We start from the raw sequence: 26060 nt of genomic DNA, 5'->3' as shown, positions 1-26060 counted from the left end.
CACCCTAACCCCTCTGCTTGTTTTCATGCCTTTTAATGAGACAGTAAAATAAAGCCACAACTACCTGAACATAAATTACCGATGACTAATTTGTATTAAATAAAAATGACTACATATGGCGCAGCTGTCATACATATATGAAGTTAGTCTTATTTATTTCTTGAGAATTAATGAGGAATTGAGGGCAATTAAGGCAGCAAACATTAGTTTATTTTCCCATTCACTGGGCTGTATTTGTCATCTATTACTGCCTAGCGTATCACACCCAAAGTCAGTGGTGTTAAAGAACCAGCATTTATTATCTCACACCGTGTCTGCGGGTCAGGAATTCAGAAGAGGTTAGCCGGGCGGTTCTGGCTCTCACGAGGTCCCAGTCAAAGGATCAACTGAGGTTGCAGTTAACTGAAGACTTACGTGGGGGCTGGAGGAGGTGCTTCCAGGATGGCTCACTAATTGATACTTTCTGTTAGCAGGAGGCCTCAGTTCCTTGACGGGTGGCCCTCTCAACAGGGCTGCCTGAGTGTCCTCATGTCACGACAACTGGCTTCTTCCAGACACAGTGGGCAAAGAGAGATCAAGGTAGAAACTGCAACGTATTTTATGACCTAGCCTTGGAAATCGCACTCTGGTGACTTCTTATTGGTTATACTAGGCCTGGGACTGGTACTCATTTACAAGCCCGTGGAAGAGTGTGGCACCAGATTTGAAGACCTCTTTACAGTTTACACCCTAGGTGTCTTGCTTGCCTTACCCTAGCCCTGGTCAGCTACAGAAGTCAGTTGCGGTCACTATCACAGGGGACTATATGAGAGGCAAGGATCACACAGGACACACTGGAGGCTGGTCACCACAAGAAATAAGCACTTAACCAAGGTTCTGATTTTGTTTTTAATTTTTTAATGTTTATTTATCTTTGAGAGAGACAGAGCACGAGTGGGGAAGGGGCAGAGAGAGAGGGAGACACAGAATCTGAAACAGGCTCCAGGCTCTGAGCTGTCATCACAGAGCCTCATGCAGGGCTCGAACTCACAGACTGCGAGATCATGACCTGAGCCGAAGTCAGAAGCCCAATCGACTGAGCCACCCAGGCGCCCCACCAAGATTCTGATTAATGAGAAAGGACTTCCGCTGGTTCAGTAGTTCTCAACTCCGGCTGAACACTTGAATCACCCAGAAGTCCTGATGCCAGGACTTCATTCCACAGGGATTCTGACTGAATTGTTCCAGAGTAGGACAGCCATGATGTTCAAAAAGCATCAACACACTCTCCGAGTTATTCTCACACGTAGTCAGGGAAAAGCACAAAGGAACTAAATGTTCCTTTTGAGATTAAAATCCATGCAGCATTTCCCTATCATATCTGACAGCAACATCTGTTCTTGCTTCCTAGGGCAGAGGTTCGGGGGTGGCTGAGAGGGACAAAGGGCATCAGCAGTTTATTCACTCAGGAACTATTGCTGACTACAGAACAAGTTGGGCTAACTAGGCTTCTTTTCCATCACCTTTGCATTCTGTTTGAACTATTTTGTAAAACACGGGAGAAGCAGGATTAATTCATCAATGCTAGTCTGATTTGAACCTGTATTTATTTCAAGACAGATCAAAATGTATAGATTGGATGAACGGGAGAGTCCCCAGATGAAAAAGAGAACAGGAATTACAGGATTTGGTTTGGGGTTAGGCTACCTGTTTACTCACACAACAGTTTGTAATAGTCTGATAGATACACACACACGTACAGATAAAGCTAAGGATGAGACCATTCTTAGTGCAGATCATTTTAGAGGCAAGTGAAGTGCTACCTGTGTCTACTAGGCTACTTGGTCATTAGCTAATTTTCCCTTGGATCCTTCCTCATCCCATGGGGCAGAAGGCTGGGTGGAACATGGTGGGAGGAAGTGGGGTTGGGACTGGTGTTCTTGTGCAAGGTATTCTGTTTTCCTCCACAAGCAAAATATTTTCAGTACAAAGACAACTTGCACTTATTTGGAACTCTTGCTAGAACTTGCACATTTTCTTCTTTTTGCAATTTTCTTAGGAAATGCAACAAACCTCAGAGATTGTCACACTTTTGGTAAATAGCTCAGCATGGTGGCAGATATCCAAAAAGAAGAGGCTCTGGCATGGACATATGCTTGAAACCATTGTCGTCACCTCAGTCAGAGAACGAAAATGAAAAATAAAAACACTGCAAGTACTTTTTAACAACAGCAGTCTGATTTGCACTTCTTACATAAACAAGAAAATCTCTGCAGATTGCATTGGGTATGGGTGTGACATAACCTCTCACTCTAGCTCAATTTCAGGCATGTGCAGATGAAAGAGGGTGGGTTGCTGGGAAAACAGGTCATTCACTTCTGACATCCACTTCAGCTGCAGTACAGGCTTGACTCGAGGGCAATTATATTAATAAAGCACAATGTCCACCTTCTTGCAGGATTCTAGCCGAGTTCTCTATGGCAAAATCTCAAGGGACTAGAGTGTCTCCATCTCATGACAAGGCAGATCACTTCCAATGGACTCTTGAATGCAAGTGTACTTGATGGGGGGTGGAGGTGGCTTGAAAGGCGGGGGTCTTTCCATGCTAGGAAAAAAACATTGCTCTTTCATTGCTGAGAATGTGAGGCGGTGATTCAAGGAAGTAGGGAAGTAGGAAACAGAGCAAGAGACATGCCCACCGGTCCTCTCAGAAGTTTTCCTTGCATAACCTTCTGCTTGTTATCTGCATTATTTTAGTATCACTAATTAATATCTACATGGTATGTTATAGTTGGCAAAGCATTTTTATCATGACATTATTTAATTCATATCTAGGGATTGGATATTGTTCTCACCATTCTACAGATAATACTGAGGCTCAGAGGTCTTCAGCGACTTGCTAAAGAGAACCAGACCAGCAATTTAAGGCTTTGAACCAGAACCTACACTCTCCATGGCAACTGCCTCTTAATAGAAGAGGTGTTTCTCTTATGTGGGTTAAAACACTCCTCCGGAGACACAATTTTTAACTTCTGGGACCAAAGACTGAAGCTGTTCAAATAATCCCTTTGCCAACCTTACCCCCAGCCCTCACCCACACATTCGCTGTATACTGTGGGGATAGGTTTGAGGTGGGAAGAAAAGCTCTTCTGAATCCTTGAGTTGGTTGGTACTGGATGGTTAATGCCAGAATCCCTTACAACTGAATCTGTGAACATTCTTAAAGGCATCTTTATATAATGTTTCATGTTAGCACAACTCATCTCTTTGAAGTGTATCAGGCCTCCATGTGAGCAGCACAAATGCTCCAGCTCTCTTGACATCAGGACACAGAAATACAACTGTGAGAACATTTATGTCTCTGACTCAAACACCTCCAACTCTTCTCAGTAACTCCACAGCACCTTAATCTCTCCAACAATTTAGAGGGAGAGGGGGAGGGAGAAAGAGAGACTCTCATCTCTATATAACACAAACATCTGAATACAGAATAATCAAAAAGTCAATTCAAAATCTCAGATTCCCGTTTTCTCACGTTAATAAAAATATCTAATGCCTATTACCTGGCTTTCTGATGCTTTCACATAGACAATATATATCAAAAGGTGGAAAAAATTCTAAGAAATCTGCATCTGTGTTTTTTCAGGGAAATTAATAACTCCTCAAGGTATATGGTAGCCAAAGTGTAGTCCTTGGCTAAGAGTCCAGAATTTCTGACTACTGGTTTAGTGGTTTTTTTTTTAATTTTGTTTTATTTTTCTCACCACGAATCACTCCCTGCACATGATTATAGAGTGCTCAAGGATACTTTCAGTAGAAGGTCCTGCACAGTGGGCACTGGCATCTTAGATAGTAGCTGTAAGAGATGTAGAAGAGATGCTCTCTATGTTGGAGGGTCTCCTCCAATCATGGTCTAATCTGGATCCCAAATAGCCAAGTCAGAAAAGTGAGGCTTAATATTACATGTCATTGCAGATTGCTGAGTGAAGGGAAAAGAATTTTGGAAAATATTTCCATAAGACAAAAGAGGGGCAACCCACCATTTACTTTCTTTTCTCCTTGGGGAAAAGGGAAAAGGGCGGTAAAAGCCCATTCTGCCGAAAAGCAGATGGAGTTTCTTAAAATTACCTTTCTCACTCAATTTCACACTTGAGCATCTAGGCCCAGCTGGGCCCAGGCAGTTCAGAGATGCATGAAAATGAAAAAAATAATGAAGATTAAAAGAAAAATCAGTTTTAGTTTTTGAGGTGAGGCAAGGCTCAGTTCTCATTTCATGCCCACTGACTTGTCCCATCTGACGAGTGTCACGGACTGAACAGAGGGGGACCCCAAGTCACAAGTTCTGCAACTAGTCCCAGCTGTGTGTGGTGCTCAGCAAACTGGGAAGCTTCTCTGGGCTTCCCCAAGCCTCATGTCCTCAGTTACATAGGAGGGGAACTCTGGACAGGAGTGATACTTCAGTGCTGCGTGAATGTTTTGTACTGAGAAACCATCTCTGTTCCTGCAGATTCAGTATGATACTCACATTTCTTTCTGGTATTGACACCATTTTCTCACTCCAAGACCGAACAATGCCATGCAGAAAGAGAGCAAGGCTGCTACGATCACTGGCCAGGACATTCCGTCTTTAGGTTTATTAACCACGATACCTGCAAAGGGCAGAGAGACGAACTTTCATGTCAAACTTTGGCAACTAGAAAGCATGATTAATTGAACTCTCTCTCCTACCTGAAACATGTTTTCTGCAAGGTCCACCACTGACTACAGTCATGCTCTGGGATCATATCTATGCCTTGTTCTCACTTCTCTTTTTGAGTTTCTGAAGTTACTGTTTATGTGAATGTTTTTCTTAGAATGTTAGAATGTTCCAGAATCCATCTTTTTTTTTCCCCCCCTTTCATTTTCCTGAGGCCCTGAACAATTCCTGGCACATGATGGCAATGAAATGTTATTTGAAAGAAGGAAGCGGGGCGCCTGGGTGGCGCAGTCGGTTAAGCGTCTGACTTCAGCCAGGTCACGATCTCGCGGGCTGTGAGTTCGAGCCCCGTGTCAGGCTCTGGTCTGATGGCTCAGAGCCTGGAGCCTGTTTCCGATTCTGTGTCTCCCTCTCTCTCTGCCCCTCCCCCGTTCATGCTCTGTCTCTCTCTGTACCAAAAATAAATAAACGTTGAAAAAAAAAAATTTGAAAGAAGGAAGAAGCGGGGCGCCTGGGTGGCTCAGTCGGTTGAGCTTCCGACTTCGGCCCAGGTCACGATCTCACCGTCTGTGAGTTCGAGCCCCACGTCGGGCTCTGTGCTGACAGCTCGGAGCCTAGAGCCTGCTTTGGATTCTGTGTCTCTCTCTCTCTCTCTCTCTCTCTCTGCCCCTCCCCCACTCATGCTCTGTCTCTCTCTGTCTCAAGAATAAAATAAAACATTAAAAAAAAAAACAAAAAAAGAAAGAAGGAAGAAGTAAAAGTGATAAGCTGTAGATTTGTACCCCAAATTTACTCCAGTAAAGGGAATTTTATATGTGAAATAATGCCCTACCTTTGGCTTCTCCTATTCTTTAAGGAGTCATTAAATGCTTTCTGGAATTTATTGAGTGTATTAGGAGGAGGAAGAAAGAGTAAAAGGCATTATAACTGTAACATTCCAATGCCTTGAAAGTCCCAAATCGAGAAGGCCTGGGTAATACCTATAGAATTGTATGCTCAAGAGACCATCATCTAAGACTTTTATTTAGATGTCACTTGAGGCATGATATCCAGAATAGAAAGTTTTTAATCTTTTCTACCACTGTCCCTCTTTTTCCTTCTTCCTCCTTCTCTACCTTTAGGCAATAGAAAGGGGAGAAGTGACCAAAGGAGTAAAGCAAAAGCCAGATAGTTTTGCTCTTTCTGTGGTCTGCAAAGGGTGGAAGTCAAAAAGTAAAGGGCTGGAGGGGCTGCTGGATGGCTCAGTTGTTAAGCCAACTCAGGTCATGATCTCGCAGTCTCTGAGTTCAAGCCCTGCGTTGGGCTCTGTGTTGACAGCACAGAGCCTGGAGCCTGATTCTGTGTCTCCCTCTCTCTCTGCCCCTCCCCTGCTCTCTCTCTCTCTCTCTCTCTCTCTCTCAAAAATAAACATTAAAAAAAAGTAAAGGACTGGTAGAAATTATACTGGTGAGTAATGTAGACTGATTTTTCTTACCCCTCTGATTATAGCCACACTCAATTTATTCATTATATTTCTAGCATTTGAACACTAAGTCAAGCTGCATGAATCAAAGAGTTTCAAATATTGTTGATTTTAGACCAGAGGCAATGTAAATATCATATTCCAGACTGTTTTACTTTTTTTCTAACATGAAGGAAGAATTAAGAAAATTAACTCTCTTAGGAAATAAGACTGTCTGATTTTACTGCAGACAATAAAAGGGGATGTGTATAATTACATAGTTACTTAATATTTTCCTTTTTGAAAAGCATTTTAAAATCATGTTAAAAATTCAAACAGTATAGAAATATAAAACTATAATGAAAAAGGAAGTGTCCTTATGGCTTTAGATGCGGTAACCCACATTAGAGGCAAAACATTTTAATAGCTAATTATGTATCCTACTGGAAATTTTCTATGCATATCTAAGCATATATATATTATATACATATTTATATATATTATATACATATATATTTATATGTAATTATGTACATTTACATATATATCATATATTATATATATTTATATTTATTATATATATATAATGAATATGTATTTCTTTTCTTACAAATGAGGGCATGCTATACAAGTTGTTCTGTCACTGGCTTCTTTCTCTTAAAAAAATGCTCTTGGAATGTTTTCCATGGAGATATATAGAGCTTTATCTTATTTGATTAAATGAGTGGATAGTTCCCCAGTGTATAGACATATCATGGTTTATTTAATTAGTTTCTTAACATTCAAGGGTTAAATTTTTCCCAGGCTTTTGTTATTTCTAGTAACACTCCAGTGAAATTCCTTATACATTATTGATAACTCTTCAGATTATGCAGATCACTTGGGCAAAATGTCCAGTTTATGTCAGAATTATCTGGATTAATTTTTTTATTGCTTCAACTAGATTGTCAACTGTTTGTAGGTAGAGACCAGGTTTTTAATTTCTTTTATTGTCTCAGATTTATTATGCTGCTTTTTATAAAGCAAAGTCTCAAAATGTATAGGCAAAACTGGGTTCAAAATATTAGTTACCAAATCTTTTCTATGTATTACATAGCTTAGACTGCAGCCATATGACATTGTCATGTTTATGACACACACCTAGAGACTTAGGATCTTCCTGAGGCTCACCCTACCTCAGCCTTGTCCAAGCACATGCTGAGGGCACTCTGGAAGCCCATGTAATCCTATAATGCATCCCCATTTGCTATGTTGTATGTGCAGGTGACTAGTTCACAATAGTTCATGGAAGTAGTGGAACTGGTAAAGACTGGACTATCACAATCATAAGGGAAACAATCATACAGATGGCTAACCCAAGACTACACAAAGTTCTACTTTAGTCAAGTCAAAATTTACTAGGCTCTACACTGGTAACATGGTGGGACACAACATTTTACTCCCAAAGTTTCAGATAAATAAAAGAACAAAAGGTTTTATTTATTTTTTTACTTTTTAAATGTTTGTTTATTTTTAAGAGCTACAGAGAAGGAGAGAGAGAGAGCAGAGGAGGGGCAGAGAGAGGAGAGAATCCCAAGCAGGCTCCATGCTGTCAGTGCAGAGTCCGACATGGGGCTCAATCCTATGAACTGTGAGATCATGACCTGAGCCCAAATCAAGAGTTGGACACTTAACCAGCTGAGCCACCCAGGCACCCCAAGAACAAAAGGTTTTAAAGGGGTCTTACATCAATGCTTAAAATGTTTCTCCCTACCAAATACAGAAAATGAGACCACTGACTTCAGGGATGTCTCAATGGAGAAGCAGGGCTCCAATCTTGCCCATCTCTGAACCAGGCAGTTTTAAGCCACCAATATCTGAAAGACACTGTTGGGCCTTCAGTTTGCAGTCCTAGTGCCATGTTGTGCGCAGGATGGCACTCCAATGATCTGAGGACTGGATGACCTTCGATGCAAAATAAGCTGAGTACCCAACTGGAGCATTCACCAGTCAAGTGACCACCTCCTGAAGTGAAAGACTTGATAATGCCCCTGGGTTAGGAGGGCCTTGATCTCTTATGAGATAAAACAAGAAATCATATTTAGTATTGACAAAATGTTATTAGTTTAATTATATAAATACTCTTTGTTCCAACAATCTTTCTGGTCTCAGATATATTTTCGCAGGATAAAATGCTCTCACTACTTTTCACCTGGCTAGGTTTCCTCATTTTTCAGATTTTAATTTCAATATATCCTCAGAGGCTCCTTTCTTGTTCCCAGTAAGAATCAGATCTTTCTGTTATATTCTGACAACGCCTTGTACTATTTCATAGCATTTGTCACAAATTAATTATATGATTACTTGCTGTATGTCATCCATAATAGATTATAATCTTCAGAAGGCCAATGTTTACACAGGTCTCTTCTACGTACAAAACGAGAAAGATCTACTTCTTTCACAGTGTATATCCAACAACCGACACCAGGTCTGGCAAATGGTAGGTACTCGACAAATTATTTGTTGAGTGAGTAAGACACACAATTTTTTAAACAGGTAAATGACTCACCAGTGATATGGATGTGACTGCTGTTAGTAGATTTGGCAGTTGTGGGAACTTCTGAAGATGTTCTGGTTGTGCTGGTGAAGACATCACCTAGAGATATACAGGACATACCCGAACTGATCCTAATAGTCACCTCAACCCCATCAAGCGGTGTAGAATCATGATTGGATTTCACTTGCTACTTGGAAGGGCTCAATTTTAATGGCCTAAATGCTCCTATGGTACTATGTATAAAGTTTTCTTAGGACCAATTTATGGCAAGGCTAAGACCATAGGATCTAACGGCTACCAAAGGAGTGAAACCTTCTATTGGTTTAGAGGAAAAAAAAAAAAAAAAGAGAGAGAGAGAGAAGCTGTATAGCACATATAACAAAACAATATCTGCTAAATAATCTCCATGAGAAATTTAAGTGGTTATGGGAAAATGTCTTATGTTGGAGCCATAGAAAAATTCGACTTAGCCCTATTCTCCCAGGGTATCAGGGGTCCAGCCACTCAAAATACCAATTCTCCCACTCGAATGTGTTTGAAAAAGTCAATAAAACTTATTTTGCAACATTTTAGTAGAAAAATCTCTGTTGACAAATCATCTCATTTTCTAATGGAAAATTAACACTTACAATACAATTTTAATGAATTTGCTTAGCCGAGCAATGCTATTTTGTAGATTTCATTGTGAAATAAAATAGAGGAAAAAAAATCTAAGACTTGGTCTCTATCTTCTTTGAATGATTATGACTAGGAAAAATTTTGGTTCTATTTATTACTGTTTTCATCATCAAGGTACACTTTTAAATACCTGAGATTGGTTTCTTACCTGTCCTTGCTTTTCCTCCTCTGCCCAAATAAAGCAGGTCATTATACTCCTTGACCCTAAATCTCCCCCAAGTACTCACCTTGAATTGTTGAGCCTACACCTGAGGGGGATGAACTGTCTGTTTCACTGGGCATCCATGGAGCTGCTAGGGGAAGAATATATTGGAAGAGTCAAGCTGCATAAGAGGTGTTATTTTATTGTCCCTTCTTGACCTTTACTTGAAGTTAGTAATTTATATAAATAATAAAACAAAAAATATTATTAATGTATATAATTTATATAAGTAATATATATAATATATATATTATACTTATATACTATATACTTATATAATATATACTATATATTATATATATTATATATAAGTATATACTTATATATACTTATAATATATATTATATTTATATATAATATATAAGTAATTTATATAAATAATAAAACAAAAAATATTATTAATGCATATGTAAAGTAAAATCATTGAACTACGCTACAGCATACATAAGAATGTCCCAAAATAAAGCGGGAGTTGAGGGAAAACTTGTGATCTAGATGTCTCCAATAGGGAAGGTTTTGATTATTGCCACTTAGAAGCAGGAAGAAGGAATGGAAGGAAAACACTAGGAGAGGTTCCTTTAGCCACAGAGAGTGTGTTGTAACTATTCTCTTGTCCATCCAATGGGTGGGAGAGAATGAAAGCCCGGCTGTGTTATGGTGGCCCTTTGTTGAGAAAAGGTGCCAACAGGACTTTGAAGACCTTGGTAGAACACGCATGAGGGAACAAAATAATTTGTATTTGTGCACAAGTTGACATTCTTGTTTGGCTATGAAAACTGAACTGTGTCAATATGAATTATCAGCCCCCTATGGTCATAGGCCACGCTAGCTGCTGTGTGAGTCGTCTTGATGGATTCAGAAGCAAACCTTCCCCTTGAGTCGATGGCAGCAAACTCAGGAAGTACCTATGGCTTTTGAAGTAGATCTATCGACTCATTTTGCTTAGTTCCCCATCTCTGGCAGCAAAGTTCCACTTGTTGGCAGGCTGTGCATTTCAGGCCTATAGTGTAGTGTAAAATAAAATAGCTATAGTCGCACATAGTTGCAATTGGTAGAAAAACACCATGCTCATTTATTTAAAACATTAGCATCTATGATTTTCCAAGTTAAGTGTCTTCTTGTGTGTCAAGACCAAAGCAAATAAGCAAAACCAAAGCAAACATTAAAAAAAAAAAGTCCTTAGTCCTCCTCTTTCCTGGTTCCTCCCTGGGTGCCAATGGCAGTTGAAGGTATATTATCAGGCCCTTCAAAGAGGTGTGGCTACATGCTCTCTGGGGATGGCTCACAGTGCAGTCTGCCATAGCTAATTCCACTGGGGTTCACCCCAGAAATAAGGGGGTTTTGCACACAGCTATTTTGAGTGTGACTAGTTCAGGGAGGTACATTCTTATCTTCAGTACAATTATCTGACCCTGCACAGGTGATCTTGATTAATTTTTATTATTGCTGTTCTAGAAAGAATACCAAGGTGATGATGGACTGAGCCCTTTGTTACAAGCCCATTTTAAAAGGCTAAGCCATTAAGTTAGGGATTTGAATAACAAATAACAACAACTAATTAAAAAGAAATTGGGACCAGGACTGGATTTAGGTAAAATTTTGAAGAAGGCAAATTGTTCCAGATAAGCTTACAAGATTTTTTTTGCCCAATATGGTGCCTCCTTTACTTATTTTTAGAGCTTGACACTTTATTTTTTATCTTTCAAAGTCTGTTTGTAAGAAAGGATGTGATAAATTAATTTATGCTGAGATATAAATAGTTGAACAAGTAGTAACCCTTTCAGGGAAGTGGGTATTAAGATTCTTTTTTCCATTTCATGTTTATCATCAGCAAGTACATACAGACCATTTGTAAAAAACAACAGTTTTTTCACCAAATCTAGAATGCCAATCTTTTCTGGTCAATATTGATTTTCTTCAGGCAAAATAACCAAGCATAGCACGATTTCAGGAGATGGTGATACCATCGGCATGATCCATGCAACTTACAAAAACGGTAGGACTTAAAATTATGCAAATTATTTGCCATTTCATAAATCTTCCTTTTTAGACTTCCAGGAATTTTCCAAGTGTAAAAAGACTCCTCAGAAAAATGTGTGATAAAATTAAACATAAGAATCCGTTTAGAAAAGCAAAAGTTATTTTTCTAATTTTGGCTTTAAGATTTGTTTTTAATCTGTTAAAAAAATATAGTGGGGAGTGTGTTGAGAGAGATGAAGAAAAAGGAGCTTCCAGTTGATGGATTCAGCATGTCTGAAAACACTTAGGTAACGTAAAGAAAAAACTTTAAGAGCGAGAATGTATTATACATAAGAGTCTTTCAGCGAGACAAAGAGATGAGCAATTGTTGTATCAATTGCTCCCACAGGAAAGAGGTCTTCCTGAAGAATACTTCCATATAGAATCCTCAGTAAGATAGAGTTGGCTACCTCTAATGATTCATCTCTCACTAACATAATACTTTTCTAAAAGCTCATCCACTTTATCATTTAGATATCCAATCTTCAGAATGTGTTCCACATTGGCTACTCCATCTGCCATCCTTAAGTTTCTTTGAGAGTCTCTCGGCAGAATTACGTTTCTACTGTCTTTTAATTGATTGAAATAGTCTGTGTTCTTCAAGCCACCATGATGTGTGTTAAATACATGAGTTAATTCTCCTTTAAATCTTTTGAGACTCCATTTTAATCAAAATCCATGAATAAACACTACTTTGACATTTGGATGATAAATACCAGCTTGATGGATAACCTTCTCAAGTACATCACCATTATCAGCCAAAAATACGAACACAGGGATGCTGTGTTTTTGGAGTTTTTCAAATAAATTTTTATATTCTTCCTTGAACATAACATTGGATTCTTCCACAATTTATTTAAATTTAGCACTGGGAAAAGCTTGTTCAACAAGGAACCTATGTGCCTTGGCATGTCTTTCTACCATAAAGGGATATTTTTCTTCTATGGTAAAAGCAGAATCAATTTTGACAACATAGTATTTTTCCTTAGTTGCAAAAACTTTCTTGACATTCATTTTTGCAGCCGGTTTATGGTTGTCAATAATATTATGACATGTTGGACACCTCTTCCCTTTGCAGGAAAATCTACTTAGTGCCATATCAAAGTCCATAGTTACCTGAAGATAAACTGCTACTTTTTTGATAAAGCTACAGATAATTTCTGTTATTTTTGTACGGTTTTTGATGTGAGTTGAACTTCTCTGAAATTTGGGCATCATTTTTGTATGTACATTTTTACATTCACATTTACCAAGACTTGTCTCAGTTATCCAATCATCCTTAAGCCATTCTGAATTCTTCTGTCCCTGATTTTGTCCTGAAACAATGGCATGGGTGGCAAGAAATATTCAGAGATGCAGGGCTTGGATACAGGGATCTCAGTGATCTTGGTTGTCTACCCCATCTTCCTCTTCAGGGTAAATATGCACTGGGACGCACCACTCCTTATACCAGGATGCAAATGTTGGCACTAATTACCATGTTTGTTCTTGTCACGACCACTTCATCTATAGATGAGACCCTCATGCTCTTCCTGACCATGAAAAAAGATGACACTCATGATCTCTGGAAAGGCAGGCTTGTGTGCTATCTGTGGAGAGACCCATGGTGCCCTCAGAAATTGGCATTTTAACAGAAGATAGAACTTAAAATCAGAGAAACAAATCTTTAATTTGTAGCTGACCTAATCAGGACCTAGGTAACAGAATGGGAGGAGGACAGTGTTTTACAGAAGAGGAAAACTGAATGAGAAGTGATCCGAGACATATAAGGTTTTCGTATTTGAGGACAAGAGTGGCGAATTTAGAGAATCAGCATCATAGCCATCAGGGAACATCAAGACTGCAGGGAATATTGTGCAGCCTGAAATAGGAGCAGGGCCCAACACTGTTGTAGATTCTGGCATTGCTATGTCCTTGCCATTGACCCTCAAGCCCTCAACTCCACCTTCTCCATCCCCTCCGCCTATGGAAATAGAAGGGGTTGCTATGAAATTATTCGGCACAGTTACCAAAAGCCTGAAGAGAACCAACCAGGACCAAGGACAGAGAAAACAATGCACTTGCAAGATTTGCCAAGAAAAGTACATAAATTTTGAAGAAACAGGAATGTTTGGTCAAAGAACAAAATAAAGACCCTATGTGAAGTCATTAACAAGTACTCTGAGGCCCAGGTGTGGGTGTGTGTGGGTGTGGGTGTGGCCATGCACGTGTGTGAGGTAATGGTGAGCTTGTTGATTTTGGTAATGAGGCAAATTGGAGGCATAGGGGCCCGTGGAGACGCATATCATTTTTCTGCTTGTCTAACTTAGACAGACTGACTGAGTTTCATGTGGCTTTAGGCTCCACTGGACCCGATGGATGGAAGGGAAAACAGAAATAAAAAAAGTAATCAAGCTTCACTTTTCTGCTCCATGGCCTGATCACTTGAATGTCAAGATGCAAATGTCTCAGGATGTTATTAACCTTATATATTTTGGGCATTTAGATAGTCAGATTTGGTACCCCCATTTCATAAGTGGTTCAAGTAAAATACACATTTCTGTTCCAGACTGTTGGAAACTTGGAAGCTGGACTAGGATTAGATTCTAATATTCTCAAGTGGATAAAATGACAACAAAAGAATATATGAAAACATATACTTATAAATTAGTGAAAATGCAATGCACTCACAATCTTCTAGTGACATCCAAATATATATAAGCTACACAAAATGCATGTATAAGCAAATATCCCATTAGAATGTGTTCGGAAATAGCAAGAGCCTTAGAAACAGTGTTGGTGGGTTTATTTCACCAGAAATCCATCCATTACCATTCTTTATCTGCCTGTGAACATTTCATAAATCTACTGAAATAAACATACTAGAAGGAAAAAAAATCCTATTACCAATGCCTGTCATGAATCTTGGCAAATGCATCATCTAATATTGGATGTCACATTACGGTCCAATCCAACGAGTAGAAACACGTTTCAAAAATAGTTTGGGAGTGAGCAATCAATGTTAACTTGTCGGATCCTAATGTGTTTTTGTGAATGATTATAAATAGAGCAACTCACTGTAGGGAATTTCTTTCTCTAAGCTTATGGATTAAAAATGGCAACTAGTAAACAAGATATTCTTATTTGCATAAGTAGGAATGTGGGTTTTCACTGCTGAGAAAATTTTGTTTGTTGGGTTTCAGAGTCCTTTCTTAGATTTCACATTTTCTAAGGCTCTATTATGGTAAGAATGATAAAGAGATGTTTGAGGATAAACGAAGTTTTCAGGTGGGAAAGGAAAGATGATATGAAGAATTACAATAGTTCATTTCATTACGAAATCTATTAAAAAGACCAAGAATATATTTGTGTAAATTATAAAGCACTTTCCTGCACTCCCCTTTTAGTTTTCCAGTTTCTGGGGCAGAAAATACTTTGGGTAGCCTCTATGTTTCATAACGATACGATGCATGGGATGAACAGGAATTATTTTTTACTCTGGGCACACATAATATTGTAATAACAATTTAATTAAAGCAAACAAAAAGTTCGAAAATTCCAATTAAGTGGATCTTTTCTTTTCTTTTCTTTTGGAGAGAAAGAGAGAGAGAGCATGAGTGGTGGAGGAGGCAGAGGGAGATGGAGAGGGAGAGGGAGAGGGAGAGGGAGAGGGAGAGGGAGAGGGGGAGGGAGAGGGAGAGGGGGAGGGAGAGAGAGAGAGAGAGAGAGAGAGAGAGAGAGAGAGAGAATATTAAGCAGGCTCCATGTTCAGCACAGAGCCCAATGCAGGGCTCCATCCCACAACCCTGGGATCATGACCTGAGCTGAAGTCAAGAGTCTGACGTTCAACCAATTGAGCCACCCTAGATCATTTCTTTTCACTGTGTATGCGTGTATGTATTTTCTTCCCTGTCTTTACCCACATGTACACAGATTCTTTCAATTGTTCAAGAAATATTTGCTGGGCACCTATTGTATGCCTGCCATGGCTACAGTCATTATGATACTACAGCGAACAAGGCAGGAAAAGGTTTAGGTCCCTATTCTTGGGTATCTTACATTTCAGTATAATTTCAATTAAAAAAACAAATAAAATAAAGGAAATCATTAGACACCAAGGATTATTCTGAGAATGAAAGTATGGGATAATTTATATGTAATTATAGCATAAATTTAAGTTGGAGTTCAGCTTTTTCCTATAATATTGTCCAGTAACCTTTTATCAGCATTGCTACATAATTCCTGCCATAACCAACAAGTATTAATTCATTTATCTATTCAACAATATTTGTCGAGCACCAACTATATACCTTAGGCACTGAGGATACAAGTAAGCAACAACAACAAAAAAGATCTCATGGACTTGTATTATACTATCAAGAATCAAGGATGACAAACTAGTGTAGGTAAAGGAGAGTTTCATCAAGTTCATTAGAAACTCAATTTTATGTTAACACCATAGAAGATAAATGTTAGTCTATTAAGTATGGACTTTCATCCCCGATCTAACTAAGGTTTTTAATCTCAATTTATATCTGATGGGTAAAAATTTTCCAGCAAGTACCCTTGTCTTTACAATAAGATGTACTGGCTAGCTTAGCACAGCATGGCTATTGTTTGGATTGGCTTCATAATATTGCATTGAATTATGATCTCATCTTATTCCACATTCTCTTATTATTGGACATATTTTTCCTTAACACCCTCAGACCCCCACTCACACATACAGATTTTTGGACTATTATAATAAATTACAAACATTACGCCTTCTTCTTGTCTCATTCCTTGTATGCCCTTTACAAAGCAAATGCTGTTCTGAATGCTATGTCCATTATTCACTTGCTTTTACAGTTTTTAAGTATTTATCATATATTATGCTTAAGCCACATGGTGTCTGGCTGTACTTGCTTTAAAATTTTATTTAAAAATATCATTCCGTATATTGTCACCTGGCATTTACTTTTTTGACGCATTACAATGTTACTAAGATCCATTCATGCTGTTGTATGTGGCTGTCATCTACTCATTTTTCATTGCTCTTCAGTATTTTATCCATTTAGGTTATGTATAGTTTTTGCTATCAGTGTTTTCCCTGACATTTGTGTACATATCTGGATAGGTATACTAATGTGTGTGTTGGGGGGTGGAGTATACATTCAGGAGTGGAATTGTTGGCTGGTAGGGTATGAAAATGTTTGGCTTTAAAATATCATGTCAAAATGATGGGAAATGATGGTACCAGTTTATACTTTCACCAGCAATATATAAGAAATTGGCAATTTCAGACTTCTTAATTTGTGTTGATTGATTATATGTGAAATGGTTATCTGATTCTAGTCTTCATTTGCATTTCCTGATTGTTAGGTTATGCACCTCTTTGGATGTTTTCTAGCCACCGTGGTATATCTTTGGTGATGTGCCTTTCTGCTCATCTTCTAATGTTTTTGCATTTTTCAAAATTGATCTGTAGCCATTCTTTATATACTCTTGGTATAAAGTTCTGCTCCTTTGTCAATTATGTATTCTTGATCAGTTTTCAGTGATCAGTTCTATAATGTGGCACATATCCGCTCCCACATGATAGCTTGCCTTTTTTTTTTATTTTTGCTAAGGCGTCTTTTGATGAAAATAATTTTCTTAATTTTAGTATATTCTAGCTTTTCTATCATTTTTATGGTTCGTGCTTTATGTCTCTTTTTTAAGCCCTTCCTTACCCCAAAGCCAAAAGGAAGTTCACTTTTATTTTACTACATGATTTAATGTTTTGCTTTTGACATAAAGATCGTATATGCTGTGGAGCTTATTTTTCTGTCATGTGCATGGCAGACATATATTTTAATACTTTTTTTCCTTATAAATAATCAATGTTTCCAGATCCATTTGCTAATCGCCTCTTCTTTTCACAGGAATGTGCCACGCCACCTCTGGTTACACTTATTTGTGGATCTCCGGGGGTGCTCTGTCTTCTGAGCACCTTTCACTTCTTGCACTTGGGCACTGAATTCACAGGTGTCTATTATATTAACATATATACTAAAAGAAATACATTACACTAAATTAAATCATGCACGGACTAATGGTGAAAGTGTGTCCTGAATTAAGAATTATGCTTAATCCAAATGTGTGCACCTGAAGTCCACAAAAGAGATAAAATCAATAACTAATGCGACAAAGAGCAATATCACACATGTTCCTTTTTGCTCTTCGATTAATTTCCTAAGGACAAGTTCCCAGCTTTTTGCTCTTCGATTAATCTCCTAAGGACAAGTTCCCAGCAGTGAGATGACTGAGCCAGTGGGTATCAAAGACTTTTAGAGGCTTTAAACGTACAACTTAAATGCTTCCCTAAAAGAGACACGCACCTTCACTGTTTGTGCAAAAGGGCCTAGTAGCGAAATCCAGAGTTCTGCACCAGCGGCCCCTGGGGGCTTTGCTGCAGCCACAGCCCTTGCCACTCGCCTACCACACAGACAGATCCTCGTCTTCTACCACTAAGAGGCAGTGCACTTCCTCTTTAGATCCTGTTGCTACCTGCCAAAGCAGCATCAGCACAGGCTGCTGAGAGGCAGCCAGATTAAATGGCCAGACCCTTTCTGTGCCTCACACTGGGCCCCCTCTTCTCATTGTCGTTAGTGACATGTGTACTCTGGACACGTCACTCTTTCCTCAGATACACTCATAGTCTGCTCTTTCGTCTCCATTAGGTATGTTTTTACTCAGATGTCACCTTCCTCAGTAAAGCCTTGCAAAACCACCCTATTTAGAACAGCAACCCACCCTCACACCTGATTCTCATGGTCTCCCTCCCGCTGCTTTATTTATTCCCGATCACTCATCACCGTGTGCCCGTCTCTCTTCCGCTAGAATTTGGAACTTAGCTCCGTTTTGTTCACAGATGTATCCCTGGCAACTAACTGCAGCAGTGCTTTAAACACAGTAGATGCTTTGTTTAGTGTTTGTTAATATGATTATGAACAGAGCACGTAGTGGTTGTCCATTATAGGTGTTGGATGAATTAACGAGGTCCAGAAGACCCCAAGGGACTCACAGTCACGTGTACAGTTTTTGGTATCTTTCCCGCTCGAGGTCCAAGAGTAGTTGAAGACTTGAGTAGTTGCATTGGAATTGCTGGCTGAAAGACAAAATTCTCAGAATCCAACCTTTTTTGTACAGCTGTAATTTGACTTTACTTTGATGTGCTGAATTTTTAATCTATGTGACTTTGGGGAAATCTGAAATTGAAAATATGCTTTCCTACACGGGAACACAGCTGGCATATTAAGCAAAAGCTCCGTAGTTTATGTTTAATGCCGACTTGTCACTGATTTTCTTTTTCTGTTCCTGTCACCAACTCAGATCACTGGGAGTACTGTCAAGATTACTTTAATGCTATCTTAAAATTCCATGAGAAATGAGAAGTGCAGTATAATAATTCACCAACCCATCTTTTTAAGATTACAGTGATTGTCATATCAATATATAGCCACAATTTAGATTACAATTTGCCACTGAGCAACTCAAAACCAAAATATCAAACATTAAATGACAATTGTAGCCTTTTGCCCAAACCTCAACATTGTCATAGCTATACTGAAACTTGTGTTTTGTCTCTTTTCAGTCACATAAGGAAAGCCTTGCTGTACTCACCTTGAGGGACGGTATTTGGAGTCGATGTACCCACGTCTCCAAGGGTTGTTGATGATGTAGCTGGATATCCTATTTTGAAAACAAATTTCCCAAAGTGTTAAGGTATATACATTCCCATGTTTGATATGCCGCTGTAATTAACAAGGGTGGCACGCAGAGCATGGAATATCAGAATCAGAAAGAACCTTGGTGAATACAGTGCCTACTGCCTTCATTTTATAAACGATGCAACTGAGTCCAAAAGGCATATGCTTGTGGCTACATACCCAATATTCAATATCATTTCTGTGATATTAACTCAGTTCTCCAAGTGTATCACATTCACACTTTCAAAATATGATGTTTCGGTGTCTTTTGTGTGCCAGGCTCCAGTCTACATTCAACAATGAACATGAGGTGCTTGTCCTCACGGAAATTACCTTGTACTGAGTTTTCACGATTGTACATATTTTAATATGCTCAATATGGTTACATGTCTACGTTAGTTCTTAGCTTTCAAAAATCATCCCCATGTTTACAGTCTATCATTTCCCATTCTTCCCCTCTCTCTTTTCCTCCCAAAGTGAAAGACGAATTCATATTCATTTGAAAATACCTCAGGGGATGAAGCAAGATAGATTGAAAGTGAAAAGTACCCAATCACACTCCATTTGAAAACATGGTTTACCTCTTGGGAAAACAAATGTTTAATGCATTTATTTTTGTGTATTTCTCCTTTGTTTCAAAAATATATTTAAGGTCGCATACATAAATACTCAATTCAAGAAGACAAAAGAAGTAGATAGAAAGGGAAACTAAAGCCAAGGAAAATATGGTTAGAAAAAGTATGTTAACCTCTGTCTAAACCTGAGTGGGGATGGCACACAAAATGCATTTCTTGATGGCATGTACTCTTAACAGATGTGGATCCCACATTGCATCAGAACTTTCTAGTAACAATGCTAAGAAATAAAGAGTATATGTTCTGCCATTTGTGGCCATCATAACAGTCAATTTTCAAAAGAAACACAGAAATTCTTTTTATTATGATTAAAAAATAAATTTCTCACCTGTCTTTTAAAAAAGAATACTGTATACTGTGTATAATATGCTGAAAAATATCCTCATAGTATGCTGGTCAGTATGCTCATTCACTTGTAAGCTTTAGATAGTAGTGAATGGTATCCCAGCCTCCCAGGTACCTCAGCTCTGGCAAATCACATGCTTAAATAAAAAACATGGGTGGGGCGCCTGGGTGGCTCAGTCGGTTAAGCGTCCAACTTCGGCTAAGGTCACAGTCTCGCAATCCGTGAGTTCGAGCCCCGTGTCGGGCTCTGTGCTGACAGCTCAGAGCCTGGAGCCTGTTTCAGATTCTGTGTCTCTCTCTCTCTCTGACCCTCCCCGTTCATGTTCTGTCTCTCTCTGTCTCAAAAATAAATAAACATTAAAAATTAAAAAAAAAAAAAACCATGGGTAATCAAATCCCTAAAAAAAAAAATACATGTAGGACACATTGATAAATTGGCCTAATGGTTTATGCATCTATAACTAATTTAGAGAAATGATCAACAACAATTATTTTGCAATCCTGCTAATGAACACCAAAGACACGCTCTGCCCAAGCTCCGTGAATAGTCAGATATGGGGAGATGCGTTAGAGGCTGCTTCAGATGGTGCCATATGAGGAACTAAAATGGGCAACAAGCATCAGGGTGGCAGAAAAAATGTTTTGAATACTGAATATGCACAGCTTCATTTACCCAGCAAATACTTATTGAGTGCTCAGTGTGTACGAGAATTGGGGATGACATGGAGAGAGAAACACTGCCCTTGTTCCCAGAGTTTAGTGACAATAAAGGTCAGCGTGGCAGACTATCAGCTGACCACCAAGCCCATTCTTCTCTCTGGTGTGCATGAACTGCATCTCCTAGCTTCCTGTGCGGTTGGTTAGCTATGGCCATGTACTGTGTCTTAGCCAATGGGACGTGAACAGGAGTGATGGTTGTCATTTCAAGGCCTGATGTATAAAGCCTCCCATGTAAGATCCTCCATGATCTTCCCTCCTGTACTATCAGGTATTATGATGCAGGGAGGCATAGAAGCCCACAAATAAAAGGTGACAGAACTGCCAGAAACCTGGGTTCTTGAATGACTGTGTCATTCCAGCTACTGGATCACAGAATGAATTTGAATTTCATTTCTCTCACTGAGATGGCTCTACCTTTGTCCCTATCTGCAGCAATTCCTTCGGTAACTTATTTTAAAATTTTTGTATTGTGATGTACTTTTAAAGTAACCTCATCTTCCTTTTAAAACAAGGCAAGGAAAAATTGCATAGAAGGATAGAAACGACTGGTCATAAGTAATCTTTGGATACTGTGAAATACTGAGAGATAGGTGTTTCTCCTAATTAATAGAGGAAGAAGAGGTGAAAGCAAAAGAAGGAGAAAGAGAAGAAAGACTCTATCCAGTTTTTGAGAAATTCTCAGAAGGACAAAAAGAAGGATCTCTTTACTCTGGGACTCCATTCCTCATGTAGGAGAGAGTGAAACTTTTATTGTTGGTGGCAGTCTACTATCTCACCTCCCACAGACCAGTATCATTCATTCTTCTTCCTTCCTTCCTTCCTTCCTTCCTTCCTTCCTCCCTCCCTTCCTTCCTTCCTTCCTTCCTTCTTTCCTTCTCCCTCCCCTCTCATTCTGAGACCTAACCTCTGCAGAATTCACTGAGTGATTACATAAGTGAAAGCAGAAAGGAATGGTTTTAAAGTGGTGATATGATAACAATGGTGATAATAATGATGAAGAAAAAGAACTAAGAGGTAATCATCAGAGACCTTTGTATTTATTTGTAGGCAATATTGCTGTTACCTAGAAATCTCAGTCTAATAAGCAACTGCCAATCACATTTTAAAATACCTCTTACTTGCAAGCAATGGACACTTTCCCCAGCCAGCGATTGCCCACACTGACCATTAGCTCCACGTGATTTAATTCTGTCAGGAATCAGTGGAATCCTGATGACATGGGATAACTTGACTGAGAATTTCTTGTGGATTAAAATGACTGATTACATTTCTTTCCTGGAGAATCAGAAAATAATGTGACATAAATCCTAGCTTACTGCAAGTTTACTGCAGGGAAAGGAGAATTCATTCATTCCACTGCATCTGCATGTTGTTCTTGGACCACGTGAGAGGAGGAACACTGACTGCCCCAGGCTCACATGCCACCTTGATCTTTGTGTCACTGTGTCTCTTGCCTGGCATACATATCAGTGCAGCTTTATGCTTCCTCTCACAGGCATGCAGAGTTTGTTGAGGGCTGAATGTGGGCCAATAAGCTTCTGGGAACAAACGGATCAATGACACCCCGTCATATCGCTAAGAAGTCCAAGCTCATTTCAGTTTTATTGGTCTCCAGCTGAATTTGGCTTGAGTCTTGGCCTGAGGGTCTGTACCTGGTTGCACAGGTTTTTGAAAGAATGATCCCTTTACCATGAGACCCTGATCCTCATGTGCAAGTCAGAGCTGAAGCCATTTAGAAAACTGTCTAGTACTTTAGGTAAATTAAATCCCACTCACTCCCCTTGGCTTTACACTATGCTTCAAGGTCCTTTGGCATTACATGACCTGACCTCCAACAGTCTCCACGTTGTTATCTCCTGCTACCCCCTTCCTCTGTTCTGTCACTTATTGACCCAGCATTTGGGAGCCTCTATCTTCCAGGCATTGTGCTTGGGACTGGCGGCACTCCTCTGGAGTTGAAGTTCAGAGGATATGGACATCAACCAAAGAATCACAGAAACCAGTCCAAATATGAAGACACGTGAAAGAGGAAACGGCTTATGCAGAGTCTCAGGAAGGCTTCCCTGGGAAATGTAGCAGACTCGAGTGGGAGCAGGGGAGGGGTGGTGGGAGCCTCTAGGCAGAGGACACAGACAGTGCAAAGGCCCCGTAGGCGGTCTCACGCACTGTTAGCAATAGCAACGTGTGGGGCGTGTCTATCAGGACTGGGCCTTTGTAAGCCCTTAAGGAGGGTTTGTTCTGTGTGATGAACTGAACTGACTGAGTATGAGATTGTGAGCCACTGCTTGTCACAGTGCACACCCATGGCCTCAGCCGCAGAAGACAGTGATCAAACTGTGGCCCACTAGTGGCAGAAACACTGCTTGTTTCTCAGTGTTGTTTTGTTTGGCTGTTTTTGCTTTTAGAAGAAATCTCTTCCTAGGGCCTGGCCTGGAGATCCATAACTGTAAGAGGACATAATCGGCGGTCTTTTGACATCAAATAGAGCATTTTAGAAGAATTCTATTTCTATTCCTCTTAGCCAAGTCTTTAAGATTCATGTTGATCATATATTTCAGCATGTGAATAAAGCAGCTTGGTTTTTTTTTTTGTCTTTCTGTTTCAAGGTTATATTTATACTCATAATAGAGCAAAGCCTCTTCAGCACTCAATACTTGGTTCTATATTATGACATACTGTGTAGGCGAGTAATATGCCAAACCCAGTGACAGAGTTGTTTGCTGGTTGCTTATATGTTCTTCAGTCTGAATGCTTATTGTTATTAAACCTTGCAAGTATCCAGAGATACATAACAATAACCCATGTTTCAGGAAAGAAGAAGGGGTTTGGGAGAAAAACACTACTTTGTACAAAATGTCTTGCTTATATTAATTTGAAAACTGCCATGAGGTTAGATGAGAAGTTTCAAAACTTTCCTAGCCCATTCCTATTTCAACTTAAAAATGTTTTTTCACGGAAATTAAAAATTACCCCTTTATGTTATCACTAGAAATTCAATTAAGTTAGAAGACAGCTCTAGTCAGTTCTGAGTTAAATGGAGGAGACAGAATCATGTTCTTGAAGAGCTAATTCTGGTTGGCTCCTTGTGACATTATGAAACAGAATGGAATCTCTTCATCTGGACTCCTACCATCTTCCTGGTGACTGTCCCTCTCACTGCCGGAGAAGGGAAACAAAGGGAAATGTTGGAGGTCTCATGGAGGGTTAATTTGGGGGAAATGCTGAAATATTTTCCAAACAACTTAAAATTTTAAAGATCATTTAATATGAACTTACTCTGTACCAAATGAGAGAGACAGGTGAGCAGTCGTTGATGCAAGGTAAGTGGAGGATAAAAGTTAAAATGGTAATTAAAAAAAAAAAGAAATTGTGATTTGGTCATTGTTTCCTCCTTCAAGGAGATAAAAAATACAAGTAGAGGTCTTGATTTATTTTGAGATGAATTTTCTTTGCTGGACTCTTATTTTGATCATGGCATGCCTTCCCAGACTGGCTTGTGTGGGTCTAGCTTTATAGATGCTCTTTATGCATTTACATATTTGATACTCAGAATAACCACATGAACTAGATAATACTAACTCCTGGTTTTTAAGGTGAGGAAACAGTATTTGAGAGGTAAAATGACTTGTCCAGATCACACAGCTAGTAGTCAGCAGAGACAGGAATTGAACTCAAGCCTGTCTGACACCAGAGACTATATTCATTCCACTCTGGTAGACTTATAAAGTATAGTTGGCCTTGCTGCAGAGCCAGGGGGTAGCCCTGGAATTCAATCATGGTCCCCAGCACACAACCTCCCAGAATAATTGATAGTCTGTGTGTCTCTCCCATCATCCTCTCTCAGCCTCCCATTATAAGATCGCCCTGTCTTCAAGCCCTGACCAGGTGCCATTTTCTTTATAGAGCCTTCTTCCGCACTCCCTGAAGCCTTTCCTTTGTTAATCTCTTCCTCCTCTGTGCTTGAAAAAAATATCCTTAAGCTCCAGGATATTTACTGAGTTATCAATACTTACAGCCAGGTGTTATCACTGTTCTAGGTGACAGAGATACCTCAGCAGACAAATCAGACTGAAAAAAAAAAGGCCCTTATGGGATTCACTTTCTTGTGGGGACAAGCCAAACTAGTGAATTCTACAGGATGCTAAAAAATTCTGTGGAGAAAAATAAAGCAGGGAAAGGGGACTGGAAGTGAGATAGAGGAGGCTACAGTTTCGAATTAGGTGGTCACGGAAAGCCTCATTGAGAAGATGACATTTGAACAAAGATTGGGAGAAGATGAGAGTGGGAGCCATGTAGATTTTGGGGGAAAGAATTTTCTAGGCAGAGGGAAAAAGTAAAAAGGCCTGAGGTGGAAGCAACTCTGGTATGCTGTGGGAACAGTGAGAAGGCCAATTTGGGTGAAGCAAAGTGAGCAAAAAGGAGAATAGTGGAAATAAAATAAATTGGATATAACATGAAAACTTTCAGGCTAACTTTGTAGATATTTGCCCTTCCTTACCACCCATTTTCTTCCTCCATTAATGTGACCATGATCCTGGTGGGTTTTATTTACGTAAGTATCCATCTCAAGCAGAAGGAGACACAGAATTCTAGGGCTAGATTATTTGTTTTTACTAAAACGCACGCGCGCACACACACACACACACACACACACACACAACTTAGACAAAGATAGACTGGTTAATTAATCAACCACTCTATTTCCTACTTTAGGTTCCTACCATGTTCCAAAGGGATTTAAGGGGACAAATAATACAGTGTAACATTTTGAAACTTATGAACCAGGTACTATATTAGGTGTTCTGCATGACTACTACCTTCTGTTGCTTTTAATAATCTACTGAGAAAGGAACTACCCATATTAAAGTTCCTCCTTTTCTTCTTTCTCTTGTTTTCCCCTATTTTCTTCAAGCACCCACAACTTTGGCCATGCTTTTAAAGCTCTGTTTATTATTTTCCAATCCATTACACTGTTGCCAAGAACTATAGCTTTCTGTGGATCATCTCCGTGGGTAAACCATCCCCTTGTCATGGTTGCTTCATTTTCACAAAATTACTTTATCTACTGTTTGCTTATTTTTTAATCATTTTATTTTA

The 26060-nt window shown here is 39.2% G+C and overlaps 1 protein-coding gene and 1 pseudogene across 2 annotated transcripts in view; both read right to left on the bottom strand.

Annotated features, from left to right (window-relative positions):
• Positions 1–1567: 1567 nt before the first annotated feature.
• The window catches only part of CD96 (CD96 molecule), a 95361-nt gene continuing 70868 nt past the window's right edge, over positions 1568–26060 (bottom strand). Inside the window, exons 9-14 of one of the 2 annotated variants that reach the window (XM_043594097.1) lie at positions 19178–19246; positions 18579–18662; positions 9558–9620; positions 8665–8751; positions 4505–4628; positions 1568–2584 (exon numbers count right to left, since the gene is read on the bottom strand). In XM_043594097.1, coding sequence (XP_043450032.1) covers positions 2476–2584; positions 4505–4628; positions 8665–8751; positions 9558–9620; positions 18579–18662; positions 19178–19246 — 536 coding nt within the window. In that variant the 3' untranslated portion in view covers positions 1568–2475. Of the gene's footprint in view, positions 2585–4504; positions 4629–8664; positions 8752–9557; positions 9624–18578; positions 18663–19177; positions 19247–26060 lie in introns of both variants that reach the window. The other variant, XM_043594096.1, reaches the window with a different exon arrangement.
• Positions 9902–15164, bottom strand: LOC122491423 (annotated as a pseudogene).

The sequence above is a fragment of the Prionailurus bengalensis genome, chromosome C2, assembly GCF_016509475.1.
Source record: "Prionailurus bengalensis isolate Pbe53 chromosome C2, Fcat_Pben_1.1_paternal_pri, whole genome shotgun sequence".
Lineage (NCBI taxonomy): Eukaryota > Metazoa > Chordata > Mammalia > Carnivora > Felidae > Prionailurus > Prionailurus bengalensis.
The sequence above is the reverse complement of the archived record's forward strand: the minus strand, read 5'-3'. Positions and strand labels throughout refer to the sequence as shown.